The sequence below is a fragment of the Rhodamnia argentea genome, chromosome 3 (genome assembly GCF_020921035.1).
Source record: "Rhodamnia argentea isolate NSW1041297 chromosome 3, ASM2092103v1, whole genome shotgun sequence".
Classification (NCBI taxonomy): Eukaryota; Viridiplantae; Streptophyta; class Magnoliopsida; order Myrtales; family Myrtaceae; genus Rhodamnia; species Rhodamnia argentea.
The window spans coordinates 31,318,664-31,339,787 of record NC_063152.1 but is presented as its reverse complement, the minus strand read 5'-3'; the positions used below and the strand labels follow the sequence as shown (position 1 = coordinate 31,339,787).

The 21,124-nt window shown below is 39.3% G+C and overlaps 2 protein-coding genes across 3 annotated transcripts; one reads left to right on the top strand and one right to left on the bottom strand.

Moving 5' to 3' along the window:
- The first annotated feature begins 4,199 nt into the window (after positions 1-4,199).
- Positions 4,200-17,678, top strand: LOC115746512 (kinesin-like protein KIN-UA). 2 transcript variants are annotated; one of them, XM_048276141.1, is made up of 19 exons: positions 4,200-4,655; positions 5,726-5,826; positions 5,938-6,060; positions 6,788-6,973; positions 7,157-7,378; positions 7,473-7,629; positions 8,893-9,057; positions 9,561-9,649; positions 9,867-10,070; positions 10,164-10,298; positions 12,863-12,997; positions 13,110-13,241; positions 13,568-13,706; positions 13,809-13,901; positions 15,684-15,809; positions 15,925-16,050; positions 16,653-16,796; positions 17,177-17,305; positions 17,397-17,678. In XM_048276141.1, exons 1-19 carry the CDS (start codon positions 4,430-4,432, stop codon positions 17,555-17,557), a joined length of 2,793 nt encoding a protein of 930 aa, XP_048132098.1. In that variant the 5' UTR covers positions 4,200-4,429; the 3' UTR covers positions 17,558-17,678. The 2 variants fall into 2 exon arrangements, with proteins under 2 accessions (XP_048132098.1, XP_048132099.1); XM_048276142.1 differs by having other exon boundaries at positions 4,205-4,655; positions 8,908-9,057.
- A 769-nt stretch (positions 17,679-18,447) lies between these two features.
- Positions 18,448-20,830, bottom strand: LOC115746518 (ATP-dependent Clp protease ATP-binding subunit CLPT2, chloroplastic-like). The gene is made up of 5 exons (XM_030682316.2): positions 20,547-20,830; positions 20,341-20,379; positions 19,947-20,056; positions 19,350-19,529; positions 18,448-18,803 (listed from the first exon to the last, which is right to left on the bottom strand). Exons 1-5 carry the CDS (start codon positions 20,762-20,764, stop codon positions 18,649-18,651), a joined length of 702 nt encoding a protein of 233 aa, XP_030538176.1. The 5' UTR covers positions 20,765-20,830; the 3' UTR covers positions 18,448-18,648.
- Between the last annotated feature and the right edge of the window lie 294 nt (positions 20,831-21,124).

The following is a 21,124-nucleotide window of genomic DNA, read 5'->3' as shown; positions in this document are numbered from 1 at the left end:
AATAATCAATGCGCATGGAAGGATTAGAGCAAGAAAGGAAAAAGAATAAGCCATCTTTTGGTGGTTTAGGGCAATTATGTAAGTTTGATTTGGAAAGGAGAGAAGACTTTAGAACACCCAAAACTTTTTTTTCTTGAGTTACACTTCACTTAAGAGTTGAAAGATTTGTTGGATAAATAGGGATGACAATATGGATTCAATTGCCTTTTTTGAGCCTATCTTTCCTTTTCCTCCTTTCTTTTTCAATGTGAAAAAGCCATACAAAAGATGTGAAGATCTGTTCATCAACAACATCTCTAACGAAGAATTTATTGCGGTGAAGATGAAATCCATCTATTCACAATTGACATGGACTCCCACTTTTCTTTTCTGAGGCACATTCTCAACTTTATGATGTTTGACATGAATCATTTCACGGCCAAAGAAAAAAGGGTTTCGAACGAACACCAAAGCTGGCTATCAAATCCCTGGCCTCTCAAAAATTACATGGGCCTCGTTCTCGGCACGTGGGGAAGACGTTCAAAGTCAAAAGTGGTTCAATCAAAGCTCATCGCAAACCCTCGTTCCTCGTCCTCATTCATTCTTGCTAAGGGTGATCAATTTCCAATCCGATTCGGTATGGTCTCGAAATCGAAAACCTACCGGTACCCGGTTTCAAGGATTGGGAATCGGATCGATCCGAGCGGTCCAATCGATGAACCAGTCGCATTTTTTTTTTTGGTGGTAATTGATCATTAATTTTTTCTCGTTAATGGCATTGTCCGATTTGTTCGATCCATTATACTTAGCATTAATTCTTACAACTTCAAATTCTTATGTCGAAAACGATAGTTTCATCATGTTAATTTACTAGGAATTTTAGTCCCTCGAATGCGATTTGCTGAAGAACTTAAACTTAAAGTCTAAGATGGAAGACCGAGTCTTCAAAAACACGATTGTCGGTCTCGACATGTTCCTAGATCGAGAGGATCTCGAACGTTATATTTCTCTTGAGCATCTATCCTTCAATCCATTAAAGCAAGTTTTCCAAGGACCACCAAAAGTGTGTCACAAGACTTGAAACTTAGGAGAGCCTTTTAATTTGAAGTGTCTCAGTCAAGACACGGTGAAAAAGTGTAGAAAAAAAGAGAAAGGGTAGCAAAAAGGCTCTCTCTCTAGGCCTGCCAGTGGTGGGCAACGAGGTCCCCCTTGGTGGGCTAGACTGGACTAGTACTAGAAAACCTCCTTAAAGTTGGATATTTATGGTAATTACACACAATTGATCCTTTGAACTTTAGAGCTTGCTGTCCAATACAAAACCTAAAAGGAAAATCCTTAAAAAGACTTCATGAGATCAAACTTTAGTGTAGGATTGGTTGTTGATTCTTTGGTGTTCGTTGTTAAGATCTTAATTCTACTAATGAAGAATAGATTAAAGAGAGACAATTGATCTTGGTAAGAGTATAGAAGAAACATAATTACTTTGCATGGAAATATATACTATGTGATGACTCGGCTTGGGAATTGATATTAAAAAGTGTGAACTAATCCAAACTCAGAATGGTAGTGTTTCTTTCTATTCCTTTTCCATTTTCCAACTTGATCAATTAACTACACATAATGATGAGCCGGATAGTTACACGAGCGAAGCCACCTCTTTTATTCATCTATTGCGAGTTTTTATCCATCTAATGGCAAATTTGCCTTTCCCCCCCTCTAATCTTTACTGGAAAATGAAATATACCCGAAATTCTCAACTGTTCAGTCTACTTGATCTCGATCTTTTTCTCCTCGATTTCATGGAGAAACCTAGGTCTAGCACCCAATCAGGGAGTAGTATCTACTCATTCAATTGTTAAAAAAAATAACAGAGAATAATGTCCACAAATCTATATGAAACTTGCGGATATAAAAGATACAGTGAAAATCCACTAGCATTTGATCATTTAATCAAACCCTAGCACAAGGAGATTCTTTCCTTTATCCCTTTTCTCCTTTGCTCTCTCAGCCTTTTAGAGCTCTTGGGAAAAATGACCATCTTTTTAAAGTGTCATTCGGTTGAGGAATGGCGTGCCCAATTTGTCAAGTCTATTCAGTGGAGCTCCGGCCCCAGTTCAGTCCACTTTTGGAAGTGTCATCAGTGAAAGATGCTCGGTCCATCCTCTTTTCGTGAATGATTTGAATGTTCTCCGCGGGACATTCTCCTCGTCGTACCGTAATTGTTTAATCTACGATTTGCCTCTCCTTATTCTAGGGTTTACGCCTGTTAATACTACTTCGAAACAAGAATAACAAATGCACCTGGCCGTTGCGAGAGGCTGCGCTCTTAAGATCGTCCGGAGGAAGCAGAGCGGTCGAGTTGCGAAAAAAGCTGCCCTTTACATTACCCAATTGCTAAGCCGGGAAAAACTCGACAAGCCAATTGCACCTTGAATAATATTAAGAGGCGTGTTGAACTTACCCTCCTCTCTACTATATCGTTCGACGAACTAGGGTTTCGCAAACAATCTATAACGAGGAACTCAAATGGGTAGTCTATTCATTTTTCGGACATTTTCTCCACCAACTCACGCTCGACATGGATATCGGGCTGACGTGAGAGCTTGTTTCATAAGATCTAACTCCTAGGTCACAAGATTAGAGGTGGTTTTACTGTCTTGCAGGTTATTGGTCAGTTTTCAAACTTTTCATCGTTGGAGATCTTCCCCATCTGTGCTCCTTTTTCATGCGAGTTTGCTTTTGCACTCCTTTGAGGTTGAGTGAAATCGAAATTCAATCCTAATCCTAATCCAAATTCCAACTCGAGGCAGCCTTGGTAGTGACATTCGAACCACTAGAATGCTACACCAAGTTCATCTGTTCATCTCACTTTTTCTCCCTTTTGCAGTCATATTAATGGGAAGTAGGTGAGTGTTCGACAGCTCTCGTAGATTTTTTGTTTTTTTCCCTCAGATCAGAATCCATAGATGTTCGACAAAAACCACACGCGATATGTGCATGCATTTGCTCACGGACCTGTGGACGTACGTACGATTGCCGGACTGACTCATGCATTTACTCGTGGCATTTTGAATCTCGTGAAGACCTTGGCATTGACCTCTTATTGCAGTAAATGAAGTCAACTAATTCGATCTTCGAGAGATAGAGGAGGATTGGAATCGTACTGGGTTCGACGATAATGATATATTTTTTCCGATGAAGACAACTCGGGGAGAAACTTATGCTTTCCGAACGCGATTCAATGGATTTTTATTGGGAAAATCAAGAAGCGAGCCCCTATGACATTACACAGATCTGTTGCGATCAAGGAGCGATGAACCACTCCGATTGATGTTGCGGATCTGTTGGCGTGTGACTTTTAGCCAGGTATGTTTTCAGATTGTTTGCTTTGATCAAAGTGGAAAGTCCGTTTCAAAGCTCCCGCATCTATAATTATCCAAGTGATCATGCATTAAAAATCCGTCACACGAGGTGTAAATAACATAAGATCTTCAAAATAGAGGAGAGAGAATCACTAAAGACCACATTGTTGAGACTAAATTGTTGCTCAATTGACTTCTTCACGAACGGATTAGAATCAAGGGTATTTAAATCGGAACAATATGTATAGGAAAGGAAATAAGCTACCCTAGAAAATTCATAATATTAAATAATATCCCTAATATCTCTAATAATATTTTTGATAAGAAAATCTCTAATCTCCATAAATATACTTCATCAGAGATTCTATAGAAACAACATATAAGTACACCCGAAAGGGAGTGAAAATGGTTATGGTTAGTTATTTCGACAAGAAATTCTCATCCACCTTCAAACGAGGAGGTACCTAACTTGTCCTCTAAAACACAATCGAGTAAGAACTCACTTCTTTTCAAGTGCCCAAGAAAAAATAAAAATAAAGTATGTCCCAAGAATGCTAGTTAAGGATCAAAATCCAAGTGTCTGACGACGGTCGGATCGTTGTTCTCTAAACCGACATACATATCTCGCATCGAGGTAACGTAACAATGATTAAATGAGGTTGAGAGCATGAAATCATGACCCTAAGCTGTGCTTGGATACGTTGGGCATTATTATTAAAGTGTTGGCGGGTGTCATTTGAAATGTTAATCAATAAGTTAATCTCGGATTATTCTAAATTGAATTAATTCGTGTCTTTTAATGAATTCCGATTTTTGTCCGAGTCACGCCTCACACGATCTAAAGCCCGGCCTCCCACTCATTCTCCCCACTTCCCCCTCTAAAGACTTCAATTTCAACGCGCAGCGCCATCGCTCTCCTTCTCCTTCTCCTTCTCCTTCGCTCTCTCTCTCTCTCTCTCTCTCTCTCGTTTTCTCGGTGAAAAAGCTAGAAAGAAGCGAAATTCAGCTGCATTTCTGTTTATCTTCGTCGTCAAGAAGCAAGCTAGAGAGGCGTGTTTCGTCTGGTACGGTTTCTTTGCTTCTAAGCTATGGCTGCCGCCGCTGGCTTCGGGAGCAATACCTACAGGAATGCCGCTCACCGGAGCTCTCTCAAGGCGGACAACAAGAGTCTAGCTGCCAATCAGAGTTTCAAATCCTCCCCCTCCTCCTCCTCCTCCTCCTCCTCGTCTTTTAAGTCGAGGAGTCTGCAACCTCGGAAGAGTAGCCCTGCGGCCTTGGGAGGCGCGAATGGAGTTGCCAGGGACGGCGGCGGAGGTCAGTTTTGGCGTGCTTTTTTCGAAAGTTGTTCTTTTTTTTTTTTTTTAGATTGCCATTTTCTGGTGTGGTGTCTGATGATGCTGTTAGCTTGGGCTTTTTTTTTGTCCCCTGTTTTAGTCGATATGCTGTTGTCTGCGATTGCTTGCCTTGGAGTTTGATTGGCCTCACTGGCTGTGCTGGAAGAGAATATGCCCAGATGGGATTTTGAGCTTTGTCATTTTCTGTTTAGGTTCGGCTTTTGTATGAAATAAATGGAGGAGTCGAATTCTTGCCTGTCTGACATGACGTAGTCTAGGAAAAGCTTTGGTTTTGCCATGAATTGAGGTGCTTAATTTTCGTTGGCAGATGTTCCGTTTTTTGGTTTGCTCTGTCTAATGTTGTTACATTAGGTCAATCGTCTGTTTAGCTGATCCTCTGTCGCTTATGGTCGCTTGCCTACGACTTTGATTGGTTTTATTGGCTGCATGGAGAAGAATGGCCATTGATGCGCTAGCAAGGATAATGTATGTTCCGTTTTTGCTATGTAGTATTGAAGTGAATTGCCTAGTAAAGTGGAGACTGCAGCGGGAGTCATATCTCATGTGGAAGTCTTAAATATTGCATGCTGGAATTGAGGCTGTTGAGAACAACTTACCACGTGAAATTACGGGCATGGAGTGAATGAATTAAAGTTGCTGTGGAATTTGGGGTTAAGTGACATTCCCCAGCATACTTAGCAGCGTATAGAGGAATTGCAGCCCATTGTTACTGATTATTTCTCATACTCGTACCCTTGAGATTGATTGTTTGAGAATGCCCCTCTTCTTTGCATTATAACAATCTATTCTTGTGATTCTTGGTAGGTTATCGGCGAAGAAATTATAACTCTGAGACGTATGTTCCAACTTTATTGAGACTAATTTGAAGTTTGTGTTTTATTTTGAGTCTTGGGTGAGTCAGAACCTAGTATGGCAAACACGACAGATAGATCATGAATGGGCATTCACGGTTGTCTTTATGATCGGCTTTCAAGTACCAAATAAGTGACACATACATATCATGAGACATGAGGTTTTACTTGTTTTCAGTTCCCGGAAGAGTTCGGGTAGCTGTGAGGTTGCGACCTTGTAATGCTGAGGAATTGGCTGCTGATGCAGATTTTGCTGATTGTGTGGAATTACAGCCTGAGGTATCTGACGCTACAATTTATGTATAGCTTCTAAAACATTAAGATAATATCCAGGTGGCTTATTCTTTATCATGATGCACTGATTGACGTCCCATGTCTTATTATGATCAGCTGAAAAGGTTGAAACTGCGGAAGAATAACTGGGATACAGACACCTATGCGTTTGATGAAATTTTCACCGAGTTCGCGTCACAAAAACGCGTGTATGAGGTTGTGGCAAAGCCTGTTGTGGAGGTGTGTACATATGAAAGATTTTGATTGCTGTCTTCGTTTCGCCTTCATATGAGCGTGCTTTTGGTAAATATAAGCAAGTGGAGAAACTTTTGACTTATTTTGGCATTTAATATGCTTCCCTTTCTGTTGTTTTAATATCATCATTGGGAGAAATCTGGGATTATCTCTTGCCCCCCAAGAGTAATGTTCCTGTTTACTCCATCATTTAAGGTCTAGGTCCTGTCCCAGCTGAGATAATTTTGCTTCCTGTTGTACGAAAACCTGAGTTTGGATACACGTACTTTTTTGGCACTTCATTCCACTTTGAATGTTTAAAATTTTTAAAATTCCTCAGTTGATTTTTCTGCTGTCATTTCACATTGCTTTTACAGTTTGAGGAAAGGTATGTTCACACAGCTAAACCTTGAAGCTTGACAAAAAGTGAAGTACTGTTGTTAGCTACCACTGATTGAACTATTATTGAGTGAAGAAAGTTGAAGAAGTTCTGATAATTTTGTTTTTTGCTGAGCTCTCTGTTGTAGACCTCAAATGGAAGAGTTTTAGGGAAAATGCTATTTCCATTGATATATTATTTTACATTTTGACTCATAACCTCTTATTCTGCAAATATACGAAAGATATGAGTTTGCTGTTCTGCATAACTCTAAATGGATTAAATGGATTAATGTTTATGTTCTCTATGATCCATGCCCTTAAATGACATGACCATCTGTGACTGTTCATGCAGAGTGTTCTCGAAGGCTATAATGGAACAGTTATGGCGTATGGGCAGACTGGAACTGGTAAAACCTATACTCTTGGGAAACTTGGAGAGGAGGACACAGCTGCTCGTGGGATCATGGTTCGTGCTATGGAAGATATACTGGGAGATATCTCTTTGGAGACTGATTCCGTGTCTGTCTCCTATCTGCAGGTTGTAGGCCTTTGAATAACATCTTGATTTTATGCCCCCATTATCTCTGTGCCTTATTTTATCACTAATATGAGCCTATTTATAAAGTTTTCTTCTATTTATGAGTTTTGGAAATTCACAGGAATATTACTGAAATTTTCAACTGTTAATATAACCTTTTCCTTTCTTCACAATTTTGGTCAGCTCTATATGGAGACTATACAAGACCTCCTCGATCCTTCTAATGATAACATCTCTATAGTAGAAGATCCCAAAACTGGAGATGTTTCACTACCAGGAGCTAGCTTAGTTGAAGTAAGAGACCAACAAAGTTTTCTGGAGCTATTACAATTAGGGGAAGCCCATCGCTTTGCTGCTAACACCAAATTGAATACTGAATCATCGCGCAGTCATGCCATTCTAATGGTGAATATTTTCTTTAAGATTGCTGCTGGTACTTGAGCTCTCAGTGGTATGCCTATGAGCTACAATACGTGACAGGAATTGTCATATGCTTCAGGTAAATGTAAAAAGATATGTGAAGGAAAAGGATCCCGTTCAATCAATGGAAAATGGTAGCAACTCCCATTTGGCTAGAACTTTTAAAGCTCCTGTTGTTCGGAAGGGGAAGCTAGTTGTGGTAGATCTTGCTGGCTCAGAGCGTATTGACAAGTCAGGTATATATGAGTGGCTATTGCCTTTAATTTAGCACTTACTGATTTGTATGACATGCACTCACACGTCAATATTAGCATGCACATGTTCCTATGCTCACCCATAGTAGTTTGTTGAAGAAGCATCTCTATCAACAGTAATTTTTTGTTCATCTTCTTCTTATGCTGCGATAGCTATCTGTTTGCCCCTTCTGCCTTTTGTGGCACAGTATCTGTGTAGATGCCTCTGCTTCCTATTCAGCCATCTCAAAATTCAATTGGCAAGCATGGTTCTTTTGCTCATTTGGATAAGGAGTTTTAGTCTGTCAACATTTGGAGGATTGATAGTGGTAGGAGCAGAATGTTCTTTGAGGATCAAATTTCGAAGCGTGGTTCTTTCGCTCATTTGGATAAGGAGCTTTAGTCTGTCAACTGCGTCACATTTATTATTTTGTCCCCTAAAATTCTATTAGGACATCTTTTAAAAAAAAAATTTAGTAAGTTCAATTTTGTAAAGATGAATAAATAGGCTTATATAAAAAAGACGATATAAATATTCCGGAAAAAGCTATACTGATAGAAAAAATTGCATTTGTCACAAATTCATACCAATCCAAATAATAATTTGAATTCTGACAGCCTTGATAGTGGTAGGAACGGAATGTTCTTTGAGGATCAAATTTCGAAGCTTTCTCGCAGAAAGCCAACCCTCCTATACCCTTTCATGCCGCCATCTAGGCACATCATAATGAAGAATACCCATACTTGCCATGATCTTGATAAATAGTTATGCTGTTCCTGTTTCAGCACAGTGGACTGTTGCTTAATGTAGGGGACTGTGAGGCTAAAATTATAATTGAATTCCACCTTCATTTGTGTTACATTATTTGCTAGGTGTAGTATGTTTACATTTATTTATTTGTTTATTTTCTTCTAGTAGAACAGATTATTCCACTAGACATTTAATCAGTCAGATCAATGTCATCTGATGGTTTAAAGAATTTCATAGATCTCTTTGTCTCAACATAAAATATTTTAGTCAGTATTTGGAACAAAAATGGGCTAACTAAATTGAATTACTAATGTTCATGATATAAAGTTATCTCAGTGTCGTGAAGATGTGATAGATCACAACATCACTGTGGAAAATGATTCTTAACTGTGAATTCTCAATTCTTCATTTCATATTAGTGGATTTTCTAGAACAGGCCCATAGGTTCTTAGTTATAGTTTGGATGCTGCTTATGAAGTTAAATCCTTTATTGCCTATCGATGTAAATTTATCAATTTTGCATGTGGCAGGAAGTGAAGGTCATACACTTGAGGAAGCCAAATCGATCAATCTCTCCTTGAGTGCACTAGGGAAATGCATTAATGCTCTGGCAGAAAATAGTGCACACATTCCAGTTCGTGATTCAAAGCTCACAAGATTGCTCCGAGATTCTTTTGGAGGTATAGTACAGATCGCATTTACGTTTTTGTTGAATCTCCTTTTCATTCTCAACTGTATAATTTTTGCATTGAGCACATTATAAGGGACTCCCAGTCCAGTGTTCCTTGTAGCACCCCTTTACTTATATATGCAGTAATGATGGCCTTTACCGTGACAGTACTAATCTATCTGTCTGTTCAGGCTCCTACTGTTCTTTCTCTTTTACCTTCTCTGTACCTAATAAAATGAGCAGACATCCCTGTTATTGATAAAAAAACAAAAGAAAAGAAATTAGAACACTTCCGTCTTAAACCTTAAAATTAGTTAATTTGTGTTGCTGCGTCTCATATTTCATTTCGCACCACTTTCCTCTTTCTCATATACCCGGCCCAGTTCTACTTAACCAAGAGGCATACACATTATAAGTTCTTCCTTTCATTTAGGGAATGCTTCATGAATTAGCTTGTAGGTGGAACAGAATGACGCCACTATATTTGTCGCCTGAAATTTTGGAATTTTGTAGGTACTGCAAGGACTTCTTTGGTGATTACTATCGGCCCATCCCCACGTCATCGAGGGGAGACAATGAGCACCATAATGTTTGGACAAAGAGTATGTTGAGCAGTCATCACTTTCACATATCACGGTTTGCTATAGATGTAACAGTGCCTCTGTTGTTTTTCTGGTTCTGACTTATATGCTTGAATCTTCGATGAGATATGCAGCAGCACAATTTGTTGATTGCTTTAGTTAAAGCTTACTAATGTGAGGCAAATCTCTTAATGATCTTCGATCATGTTAATGACGCTAAAGTTTTGTTCCCTTTTAGGCTATGAAGGTGGAGAACATGTTGAAGCTAAAGGAAGAGTTTGATTACAAAAGTTTGTCTAGAAAGCTAGAGCTACAATTAGACAAGCTCATTGCTGAACATGAAAGGCAGCAGAAAGCATTCGATGATGAAATTGAAAGGATACATGCAGAATCGGAGATGCAAATAGCTGAGTCCGAGAGACAGTATGCAGATGCCCTAGAGGTATGCACTCTTAAAGATACAGTTCGAAATATATAACTACTTGTTATTCTTGTTTCAATAACTTAGCTGAACTAACTGTTAATCAATTTATAGAGGGAAAGAATGAAATATCAGAAAGAGTACATGGAATCAATAAAGAAGATTGAGGAGCAGTTGGTGGGAGATCAACGAAAGCATGATAGTGATAGTGCTACTGTTGCACAGAATGATTACTACTCTAATGGAGAGGTAAGCTCATCATCCTCCCCATTCTTAGCATGTAGTCGTCATGAAAAATAATCCTCCGAAGCTACTGCTCCTTTTCTTAAATTATTCTTGCCGCCAACTAAAGTGAATCCTTAATTCAAGGAGGAAAGCCTAACAGGGATTTTTAGTCTCCATGCTCTTGTTCGCTCCTTGTGTCTTTACAATGAGAATAATTGTTAGAATGCCCAACTCAAAAGCTTAAATTGATAGGTGAAGGGAGATCATATGAATATAAGAGTATTTAGGACTCATTGTCAAGCGATGTGGAATAATACTTCAACACTCCTCCTCATGTGCAAACTGGATTGCGAGCGGCACTTGGAATTTTGACCACGCACATTCACTTGTGTTGAAGTGTGTCCCATATCGCTTGACGGTGGGTCCTAAATACTCTTTATATTCATGTAATCTTCCTCGACTTATTATTCGCACAAGGTTAGCACCGGCTCGATACCATGTTAGAAAGTTAAACTTAATCTCATTGGCATAAAGTTAGCACTGGCTCTGATACCATGTTAGAAAGTTAAGCTTAATCTCATAGATGGAGGAAGACTACGTGAATTTAAAAAGCATTTAAGACCCGCTGTCAAGCGATGTGGGACATATTTCAACACCCCCTCTCACTTGTAAGTCGGATTATAAGCGGCACGTGGAATTTTGATTACGTACATTCACGTGGAAATTTATCACGCACATTCGTGAAAGGGTTAGCATTGGCTCTGATATCATAAAATTTCACGTGCAAGCCGGATTACGAGCGGCGCGGCGCGTGGAATTTTGACTACACACATTCACGTGGAATTTTGACCACGCACATTCGCAAAAAGGGATAACCTTGCTCCGATACTATGTTAAAAAGTCCAACCAAATGACTTTCTAACAATGTGGAATTTTGACTACATACATTCGCGAAAAGGAAAACACCGACTCTAATACCATGTTAGAAAGTCATACTCAAAAGCTTCAGGTGATATATGGCGGGAAATCATATGAATATAAAGAGCATTTAGGATCCGTTGTCAAGCGATGTGTGATAATACTTCAATAATAATTATATAACCAAACTCAAATTTGCATTTTGTAAGCCGTTTTATCCGTGCTGGCAAATAACGTAAAGGAAGCGATCAATCTTGTGATCTTGCCTTGTAAAATGCTTTGACAGTTTTCAAAACATGAATTAGAAAATTAAGTATCTTGAGAGATGCACCGTGAATTATACTTCCAATAGGAAGCTCATCTGGAATATCCAGCTGTATGGTGTCTTCCCCTAAAGGAAGGGATCAATCCCGGTGAATTATCCTTATAGATAGTCTTGAAAAATGAATTAAAAAAGGAAGAATCTTGACAGATGCATTATCAATTATACTTCCACTAGGAAGCCCATCTGGAATAACCAGCTGTTTGTTTGTCTTCCCCTAAGTGGGCGATACCAATACCGATACTCAGCTTTAAATTTCATAACACAAAATCAAAAGGTCTCAATATCAAGTGAAGGCTCTAAAAGCTAGAAAAGGCGATGGGAGATATTAATCATTGCGGAATTAATGTGAATCATGCGGCCAATTGGAGTCCAGACCATGCATGGATTTTTGAAGATGTAGGAAGCAGTTGAAGTATCATATTCTCAAAGTGCCTCTGGAAGCTGGAGATATCTTACTTGTCTACAAGTATTCTTGGGGACCTACTTGGAAACAATTAAGAATGAAAGCACGAAATGGTTTTTTCAGTGTGCTTAAGTAGAAATATGTGCGTGAATGACTTCAATCAAATCTTAGTGTTGATTTTAAATTAATGAAAAACTTCCTGCTGTTTATATAGATAATCAGGGCCCATGGTTGACATTTTTCTGCTTATTTCCTCAGATAATGGAAAAAACAAAAGAAACAACAACTGAAAAATCAACTTTTGCGTTTCAGATTTGGGCGTGTTTTCATGAAAATATTCTGAAATGGAAAATGAGAAGTAGATCAACATACAATTCTACATTGTTCTGAGGTAGAAGTGAATTTTTGTAAAACATAGTCCTAACATGAATGTCAGGCTTGTTTTTGTTTTTCTGGTTTACGGAGTGATGAGGATTGAATCGGTTACAAATATCCTCAATCCTACCATTCGGAAAAAAGGCAGATATCCTGGCAGCTTTATCCATTTTAACTCTGTTGGGTTGCTATGTACATTTTCACGTACCTTTATAATGCCTTGAAGAATAAATAGACAAGCTTAGATATCGCCAAAAATTTCACTGCAAGTTTGTTGCTATTTATCATAGATGTGATGTACAAATGCAATTGTATGATGTCAATTATGTTCTCCACACCTAAGTGAAAGCATCAGAAATGCAAGACCTAAGGCCTGGATATAGCTTTGCATGAGAATAGTCATAGCTAGAGACCCATTTTAGTGCTCATATGCTGCCTATTAAATTCGAGACATTGCCTCCCTAATCTGTTGCAACATGTCCGATACATACTTTTTTGCTGCTCTTAGTTTTCCCCAAAATAATGAATGGTAAATATGAAGTCAAACTTAAGATGTCTTGCACATAGGTTTCCTCAATCTCAGCTCTCAAGGAAGTTGCTGATCTGAAGAAACTGCTTGAGAAGGAAACTCTTCTCAAAAAGGCTGCGGAAGAGGAGCTTAGTAACCATAAGAGGCAATTATATCAATCAAAGTTAATGGAGGTCTCTTTATGATTGTTTAACATTTTTTTCGAACTCTCTTCTTCCTTCATTCTATAGTTGGGCTGTTGTATCTTAAGAGTGACTGGATGGAGTGTTAATGTCCATCTACTAGGCTTCAGCAACTTCTGAAATTTTAAAGCTTCGCAAGTTGCTCGAAGATGAGTCAAGGCAGAAAGACAAGCTTGAAGGAGAAATTTCATTATTGCAAAGTCAGCTATTGCAGCTAAGTTTGGATGCTGATGAGGTATGCTAATCACACTGCCGAAGTTGACCTATGGAACACCTCATTTATTTAGTTGTTGCATGAGATGGCTGTATTAATGCCTTTTGGCTTCGATGGCTTGTGAAAAGTTTGTTGTGTTCTATAGATGGCTGATATCTCAAGACTTTGATGCACTTGTTTAAGCTTTATACTTTTGGTCCAGAAAAAGATGATGTTTGGTATCCTAAAATGTGGGGGAAAATGTGAATGTAATATACAAATTGCCACTCAGGCAAATAGGTCGGCTGCTTGAAGCTGAGTCTTAACGATAATTCCCAATGCATAAGTACATGTCATTTGTCTTGTAGAGAAGGAGACGACTAGACAGAGCTGGATCAGGGAATGATTCCAATGATTTAGACTGTCTCATGGCCCAAGTGAAGAATCCTCAGCTCAGTGATTCCGAAAATGGCGAGAAAGCCTCAGTAGCCAAACTCTTTGAACAAGGTAGTGTAGTATTGGTGATTTTATATGCCACTTTTACTCTTGATAATTTTGGATTGCTGACTTATTTTTCCTTCTACTCAATAACATCAAATTTTCTTATAGTGGGGTTGCACAAGATCTTGTCCTTGTTAGAAGCAGATGATGTTGATGTCCGCATTCATGCTGTCAAGGTGGTAGCAAATCTAGCTGCTGAAGGTGCCCTTTTGTACTTGTTTTGAGTGTTTTATGTTTTGATATGCACTTTCATTACAATATGACCCGAAACTTTTTTGTGAGCTCTAATTTTTTTTCTATTTTAAAGATTTTTTGTGTTCCTTATTTCTCTTTGTTGCTCGAGCTGTTTCCTAGTGTCCATCTACTGACTACATATCTGAATAAAGTTTCAATTGAAACTTGATTTGGAGAAGTGGAATATCTATTTTGGTGGTTTAAATCTGTCAATATCCTATCAACATGAGTACCCTGTGTTTTCAAGTTGATTGTTATGTTTGCGTAGACCTATCAAAATGGGTCATTGACCCATTTCTAGCTCATATTTGATGGATTGAGTCATTATGTGGGTTAGCTATGTTCAGTAAATGGGTTATAAATGGGTTTAGAATGGCAAACCCAAAAGAAAACTATAGGCAAAAGGACACCCAGAATGCCAATATTTGTGTACGGTACTCACTTTTGGTGCCACAATATATATATATATATAACTTAAGTGCTAAATCGGAGGAAAAACGATCACTTAAGTGTTAAATTGTTAATTTCGGTAAAAAACAATCACTTAAGTGCCAATTCCTGCCAAATAGTACACGTAGCATTTTTATTAATTACGTGGTAATTTTTTTTATAAAAAAAATCAAGCCACGTGGACTTTTAAACTTAAAAATAAGTTAATTTTTTAAAAAAATTAAAATTACGCAGAAAAATAACCTAAAAAATAAAATTAAATAAAAAGAAACGTTGCGGTTGCGGTGGGCCGCCGCCACCCCACCATTGCTGGCAATGGCCAACGATGGGTGCCCGGGGGGTTGGGGGGTTGCCCGAGGCCTCGCCCGGCCGGCGGCGGTGGGGCGGCGGTGGCAAGGGATCATCGCCCTCGTCGCTACAACTGCATTTTTTATTTTATTTTTTAGCTTATTTTTATTTTTTTACATATTACATGGTTTTTTTTATTGATTTTCAATTTTTTTTATTGCTGACTTGGAAGCTCCGTCGAGCCATGTCAGATTTCCGACGAAGTTTACTGGAGTTGGCACTAAAACAACCGTTTTTAAAAAATATTGGCACTTAAGTCATAAAAAAAAAAATTATTTGCACTAAAGTGAGCGTGGTATACAAATATTGGCACTCCATGTGTCTTTTTGTTGAAAAATATAGGTGTTAAATGAGTTCACAGTTTACCCAAACCCCACCCACCCCACCTTTGTGACTCTCTCTTCACCTTCTATGGGAAAATAATAGACTCCTCGGACTGTTCCAAGTTCAAAGAAGTCTTGGTGGGCCCTCAAGATGGCTCGACCTTTTTTTTTTTGGTCAATGAAGATGGCTCGACTTCACCCTTATAAAAAAATATCAAGACGGCTTCTTTTTTTATCTTTCCTTTGTTCAATTTGACATTGTTATTTTTATGTAATACTCTAATCATAGTTCTTGTCATTGCAATCCATGGTCAGCATAAATCATCTTCTTCAATATCTTACATTCCATTTAATTAAAATTTCACTTCCTCCATGCTATTTGTTGCTATAACTTTAGAAATCCACTACCAAGTACTTTCTCTTATTCTTTATTGTGAATCAATACAAAAATGAAATTCTCTGTATTGTTGAAAGCCAATGCTTTAGCATCTTATATTCGAAATAGCGATTTTATCCAAATACCACATACACGTGAGGAGCTTAAAGCAGATTAATAGGTGGATACGGATTTTCATAGGTTGGATTAAATATGGAAGTATTTGAGCAAAAATTTCACTGTGTCTTGCAGAAGCTAATCAGCAGAAGATTGTGGAAGCTGGTGGTCTTATGTCCTTGTTGAATCTGCTTAGGAGCTCAGATGATGAGACCATACATAGAGTTGCAGCTGGTGCAATTGCTAATCTGGCAATGAATGGTAAAATTCTTATTTTTCACGTCGTTCACAATAAATAACAATCATTATTATGTTTTTATGCTGCTATTTTGGACTTCTTTTTAAAGCAGATTCTTTGTTTTATTTGTTCACCTAGAAACCAACCAAGAGCTGATAATGGCTCAAGGGGGAATCCGCTTGTTGTCAACAACAGCCACTAATGCTGGGGATCCTCAAACTCTTAGAATGGTTGCTGGAGCTATTGCTAACCTTTGTGGAAATGGTAAAAATAAAATACCCGACTTTCGTTTGTCTCATTGGAATTGTTATTTGTTGTTCTTCACTATTTGCGGAGCTGGTTCTCCATTAACTTGATTGTTAATGTTAAGTTGGCAGGGCATGTACATTCATGTTGGGAATATATTTGAAACTAAACACTTATTTTGTCCGAAAAGCAAGAGTCGGTTACACAAACCCTTGCTAGAAAATTGCAAAAGCCCTTCTTTCCTGGTGCTGAGATCTCAATAAAATAGGTATCTTGCGCTGTAATTATGACGGGGTGTATTTTCTGACTATTTTGTGTGGGGATAGATCGTGCTCAAGTCATAGATCCAGCAATTGTATATCAAACATTCTAAGAATTCCTTGATCAATAATCATTAGCCTAATGGAGATTTGTAGAACATTCTATTGTTAGGTTCTGTTTTCTTGGGTATATATTGTCCTAATTCATCGTTTAGTGCTGTGCCCATGTTGCCCTTTTTAATGCCTCAATAGTATGACAAGGTAGGGAATACATTTTAATCATCCGGCAAAGTAATCTTGTTGCTGAATCTTCTTTTAGCGTAAAAGATAGGTTCATGTATTATTGTTTTCGTTATTCAGACAAGTTGCAAACTATGCTAAGGGGTGAAGGTGGCATCAAGGCATTACTGGGGATGGTTCATTGTGGGCATCCTGACGTTCTCGCACAAGTTGCTCGTGGAATTGCCAATTTTGCAAAATGCGAGTCAAGAGCATCTGCTCAAGGTACATACGTTTAATAACTAAAAGACTTTCCTGAAACTTTTGTCATTGCTTAGATTGAATACATTACACCCATGGTCTCATTTGATATCTGACTTGCCATTGAGAAAATCTAATGATTCCATCATGAATCAAGGCAGAGTGGACTGTCATATTTGACTCAATCAAGTAATTGGGAGTACCAGTAGCTAGGTGTGTGTCCATGGTCTTACACTGGGTTAGGGAACCTCGTAAAAATGTTCAGTCTCGCATAAACTAATCTGTGTTTGTGATTTACAACAAAATGCACATTTTTACAAGCATTTACAACCTCCGGGTACTATAGAACCCCCTGTGCCGCAATCCTCTCTTATTGTATGAACTGCATCGCTTTGGTGGTTCAGGCACAAAGACTGGAAGGTCTCTCCTGATAGAAGACGGTGCACTACCATGGATTGTGCAAAGTGCTAATAGTGAAGCCTCTGCTATCAGGCGTCATATTGAGCTTGCTCTCTGCCACTTAGCACAGCATGGTAGTTTCTCTTCCTCTCAATTCGTAGTTTGAAGAATTTTTGTAACCTCCCTATGTAAATCTGAAGTAAATTGTGTTTAACATCATCTCAGAAGTGAATGCAAAGGACATGATTAGTGGAGGTGCTTTATGGGAACTGGTTCGCATCTCGCGGGACTGTTCACGTGAAGATATAAGGACCCTCGCCCATAGATCACTAGCATCCAGCTCTACTTTCAAAGCTGAACTGCGGCGATTAAGGATGGATTATTAACATAATTGTTGGACTGATTCATTGAAGTAGAGAGAGAGAGAGAGAGAGAGAGAAGATTATCAGCTTAAACTAATTCAAGTGGAAGGATTGAGATCACATGATAGGGGCTACGTGCAGCTCTGTTCTCATAGAAGATAGAGAGATGATTATCAGCTTAAACTAATTCAAGTGGAAGGATTGAGATCACATGATAGGGGCTACTTGCAGCTCTGTTCTCATAGAAGATTTCCAGGGGAGCAGGTCGTCAGTTCGGGTTTGTGCTCTCTGGTCATTATTCATTCATATTCGATGCTTTCTGAAGCTGGCGATGCGATTTTTAGCAGTGTAAATTTAAGTCAATTTGCTAACAATTATTCCACGTGAAAGAATAGTGTATAGATAAGACGTGTACAGCTTGGATTGCATAGGGGAAATGCTTGAGCCTAGAGTTCCAGACAATGTAAGTAAGAGTTTATTATTAGAGTTTACTTGCTTAGTAGTTGGCTAACATGTTGAATCATGGAGGCATCCTAGATAAATGGTCGCACTTTGAACCGAGCCAATGTACAAACAGTATTTACATTTTGAACAGGTTGGTTTTCCCTCGAATCATTTCTTGGTTATAGATGGAGGTGATTTCCTCCCTATGAAAAACATTACTAGATCAGGAAAAAAATAGAAAGACAAGACATTAGCAGCAAAAGGTGTAAAAAATTTGTCAAGCTTGCTCTTGATGTTTCGCAATTAACGGCCTTGATAAATCCACAGAAACTTCAAACCATCAAAATGACTCATCTTTTGCTGAATGAGCAACCACGCGTGGTTATTGTCATCTCATACAAAGAACCACACCCATAAGGAGCACAAACTCTTTTAAGTCCCAAGAAAAGAGTTGTTCAGAATGGAAGACCTTGGTACATACCTGATGGATCCATATCATTTTTCCAAAGAATCGCAACATCACAACAATCAAGAAACAAAAATGGTCAAGAAATCATCCGGCCATGCCAGCCTGTGCGAGGGATTAGGGACTGAACATAATGGGGAGACCAGTCCGAGAAATGCTGGATGCCCATATAAGAATTTAAAAGAGACTCTAGGGGGGAAACCGGTTAGCCCTCGTGTTCTGGTTCACTAATTTGAGACTTCAGCTCTTTGGCTCTGTCGTCATCAAAACCAAGGGCAGCTAGTATCTTGTGACCTGGTGACTCCGCTTCAGACCATATACCGAGAAGCAAGTGGCTAGTCGTAATCTCCCCACCATCAGCTGCATCAACAAAGAAGGAATGCCAGAATTCCCATCTGTTGTTAGGTGCCGAAAAACAGAAACGAAGCGAATAGAAAAATCAGGAATGATTAATTCTAGGGATATATAGGGAAAGATTAAAGCAACGACAGAACTTTCCAACCAAGAACCGCACGAAAACCAGATTTTGACTTCTCTGGAAGTTGGAAACGAAGAATGTGAGTCTAGACTATTATGTAATGGAATTAGAACTAATTCGCTACACTAATACTGGTTCCAAGGACAAACTTCTCCACAATATAAAGCCGCGATAGAAAGTACAGTCACTTGGCATTTCAGACATTGAAGAAGCTAACATGAAACCATTTCATATTAGTGATTCTCTCTCTCTGAGATAGATAATTTAAGACAGTTGTTCCACCATTTTAAAAATAATCGTATGAAAATTAGAAAAGGTAACTCATCTCAAACCAATGAAACTTCCCCGATAATCCACAAGAATGTGTGGACCTCCAACTTACGCAATCACATGGCAGTCCTTAAAATAAATGAAAATGAGCAGCATACCAGACTTTAATTTTTGGTCGACAGCCCAATCAAGTACCCTTTGGCAATCCTCTGTCAGCGGCGGATGCTCAGGGCTGAAAAAATACATGTCGCCTTTCGGAATGAACTTTATGGACTCTTCCCGCACCTTGAAAAGTGTAATTCCATTTGCCCGCAGAAACTTAGCAGCAGAGTTAGTCCCTGCACATGATGACCAGGAAATTACGAAGTACCACAATCCATATCACTCAATGATATTCCTTGAATCCTATCAAGACTTGATGCTGTCTTCCTAGCAACAAAATGAGGGCCCAGTCAAGAGAGTTTGCATGAAAGGAAAGTGGCACAAAATGCTTGTACGATGTCCCCGCCTTGATTCATGGACTAAACGTCACTGGTGCAGTTGAAACTCCACAGCTACAAGTAAACTTGAAAAATTTCCTGAAATATCACTTCACCAACCAGTTGAATTCATTCTACGTACCGTTTCTAGTGAGAGTGATCTAACATGACCATGATCATCTCTATGGACATAAGCAACAGACTACTTCACTGAATAATGAAGCAACAACCGGAAGCAATATAAAAGATGTTCCGAAACGGAGAAAGTGAAATTACCCTCAATAAGCAATCCCATAAGAAGTGCCTCAGTTCCGGTAGTCGGATATTTGAGCTTCCTCGCCTCGAGTTCCCCCATAGCAAACGACTTTATCGCCCTCCTTGACCATCTAATTTCACTCCCAACCGCAACAAAAACAGAAAAGAGTCAATGTACCGATAGAACACGGAACAAGCAATAACCCTTGAAACGCAACCGATTCATATTCACTTATTATTGAGGAAATCCACTATCTCCACTAACGGCATGTTCCAAAGCTGAGTCTAAATAATCAATCCATTCCCAGTTGTAATTCGATAAATGCAGCTCATTCAGAGAACAATTTCGGGAACACTAACCAAGAAACAACAATAGAAAACACAACTTTCACTCTAACGTTTTAGCTGAACTCACCTGGGAACATTCTCACTGGAAGAGACTCTCTCTGGCTTTCTGCAAAATCAAGCACAACACTCCTGAAACAACAACCCAGTCACCTAAAATTGCAGTTTTGAAAACAAGAACCAACATCAAACAAGAACACAAAACTTTGAACCTGAAATCCTAAAAAGAAATGAGTAAAAGCAATGTTTTTGAGGCGATTGGGGGATTAGACTCACGCGGTCGGGAGGCTGCCGGCGACGGTGGCGATGATTGGGCGCGGCTTCGGCGACCGCGAGATGGAAATCGTCGAACGGAGCGACAAATCGCTCGCACCGAGCCATGCGTTCGGCAATCTAAACGAGTTCGCGAGTCTCGGTCCGTGAGGGGATTGAGGGCAAGCCGATGTCGAGAAGGGCGTCGACGGCGAAAGCTTGGAGAGAGCGTGAGACGCCATTTCCACGCAGGTCAAAGAAAAGCTCGAGAGTTGCTGCGGAGTCGCTGCTGCGTTGTGTGGAGAGAGAGAGGGAGATGGGGAAGGAAAGATGGAACGGCGTCGTAACGGCCCGTGGGCTCAGTTCTTGCAAGTGTAGACTGGCCCAAATAGCTCAACTAGTTGGGCCGTTTGACATATTGGGCCTTGGGCCCATTTGTTCCTATTCCTTTGTGTTTGTGTTTGGTGGTTCTTTGGGCCATTTGACATACTGGGCCTTGGGCCCATTTGTTCCTGTTTGCTTTGTGTTTGTGTTTGGTGGAGGGAGGAGAGAGCAAATGTGCCACATAGTAAAATGTCTATCTATGTCTAGGCTCTGCCAAG

Coding starts and splice junctions, on each gene's coding strand:
- LOC115746518 (XM_030682316.2), bottom strand. CDS start 20,764: ATGGCGTCTCACGCTCTCTCCAAGCTTTCGCCGTCGACGCCCTTCTCG. Junction 20,057..20,340: donor TCCAGTGAGAATGTTCCCAG/GTGAGTTCAGCT, acceptor GAGTGAAATTAG/ATGGTCAAGGAGGGCGATAA. Junction 18,804..19,349: donor CGACCAAAAATTAAAGTCTG/GTATGCTGCTCA, acceptor TTGTTGATGCAG/CTGATGGTGGGGAGATTACG.
- LOC115746512 (XM_048276141.1), top strand. CDS start 4,430: ATGGCTGCCGCCGCTGGCTTCGGGAGCAATACCTACAGGAATGCCGCT. Junction 7,630..8,892: donor AGAGCGTATTGACAAGTCAG/GTATATATGAGT, acceptor TAAATTTATCAA/TTTTGCATGTGGCAGGAAGT. Junction 9,058..9,560: donor GCTCCGAGATTCTTTTGGAG/GTATAGTACAGA, acceptor GGAATTTTGTAG/GTACTGCAAGGACTTCTTTG.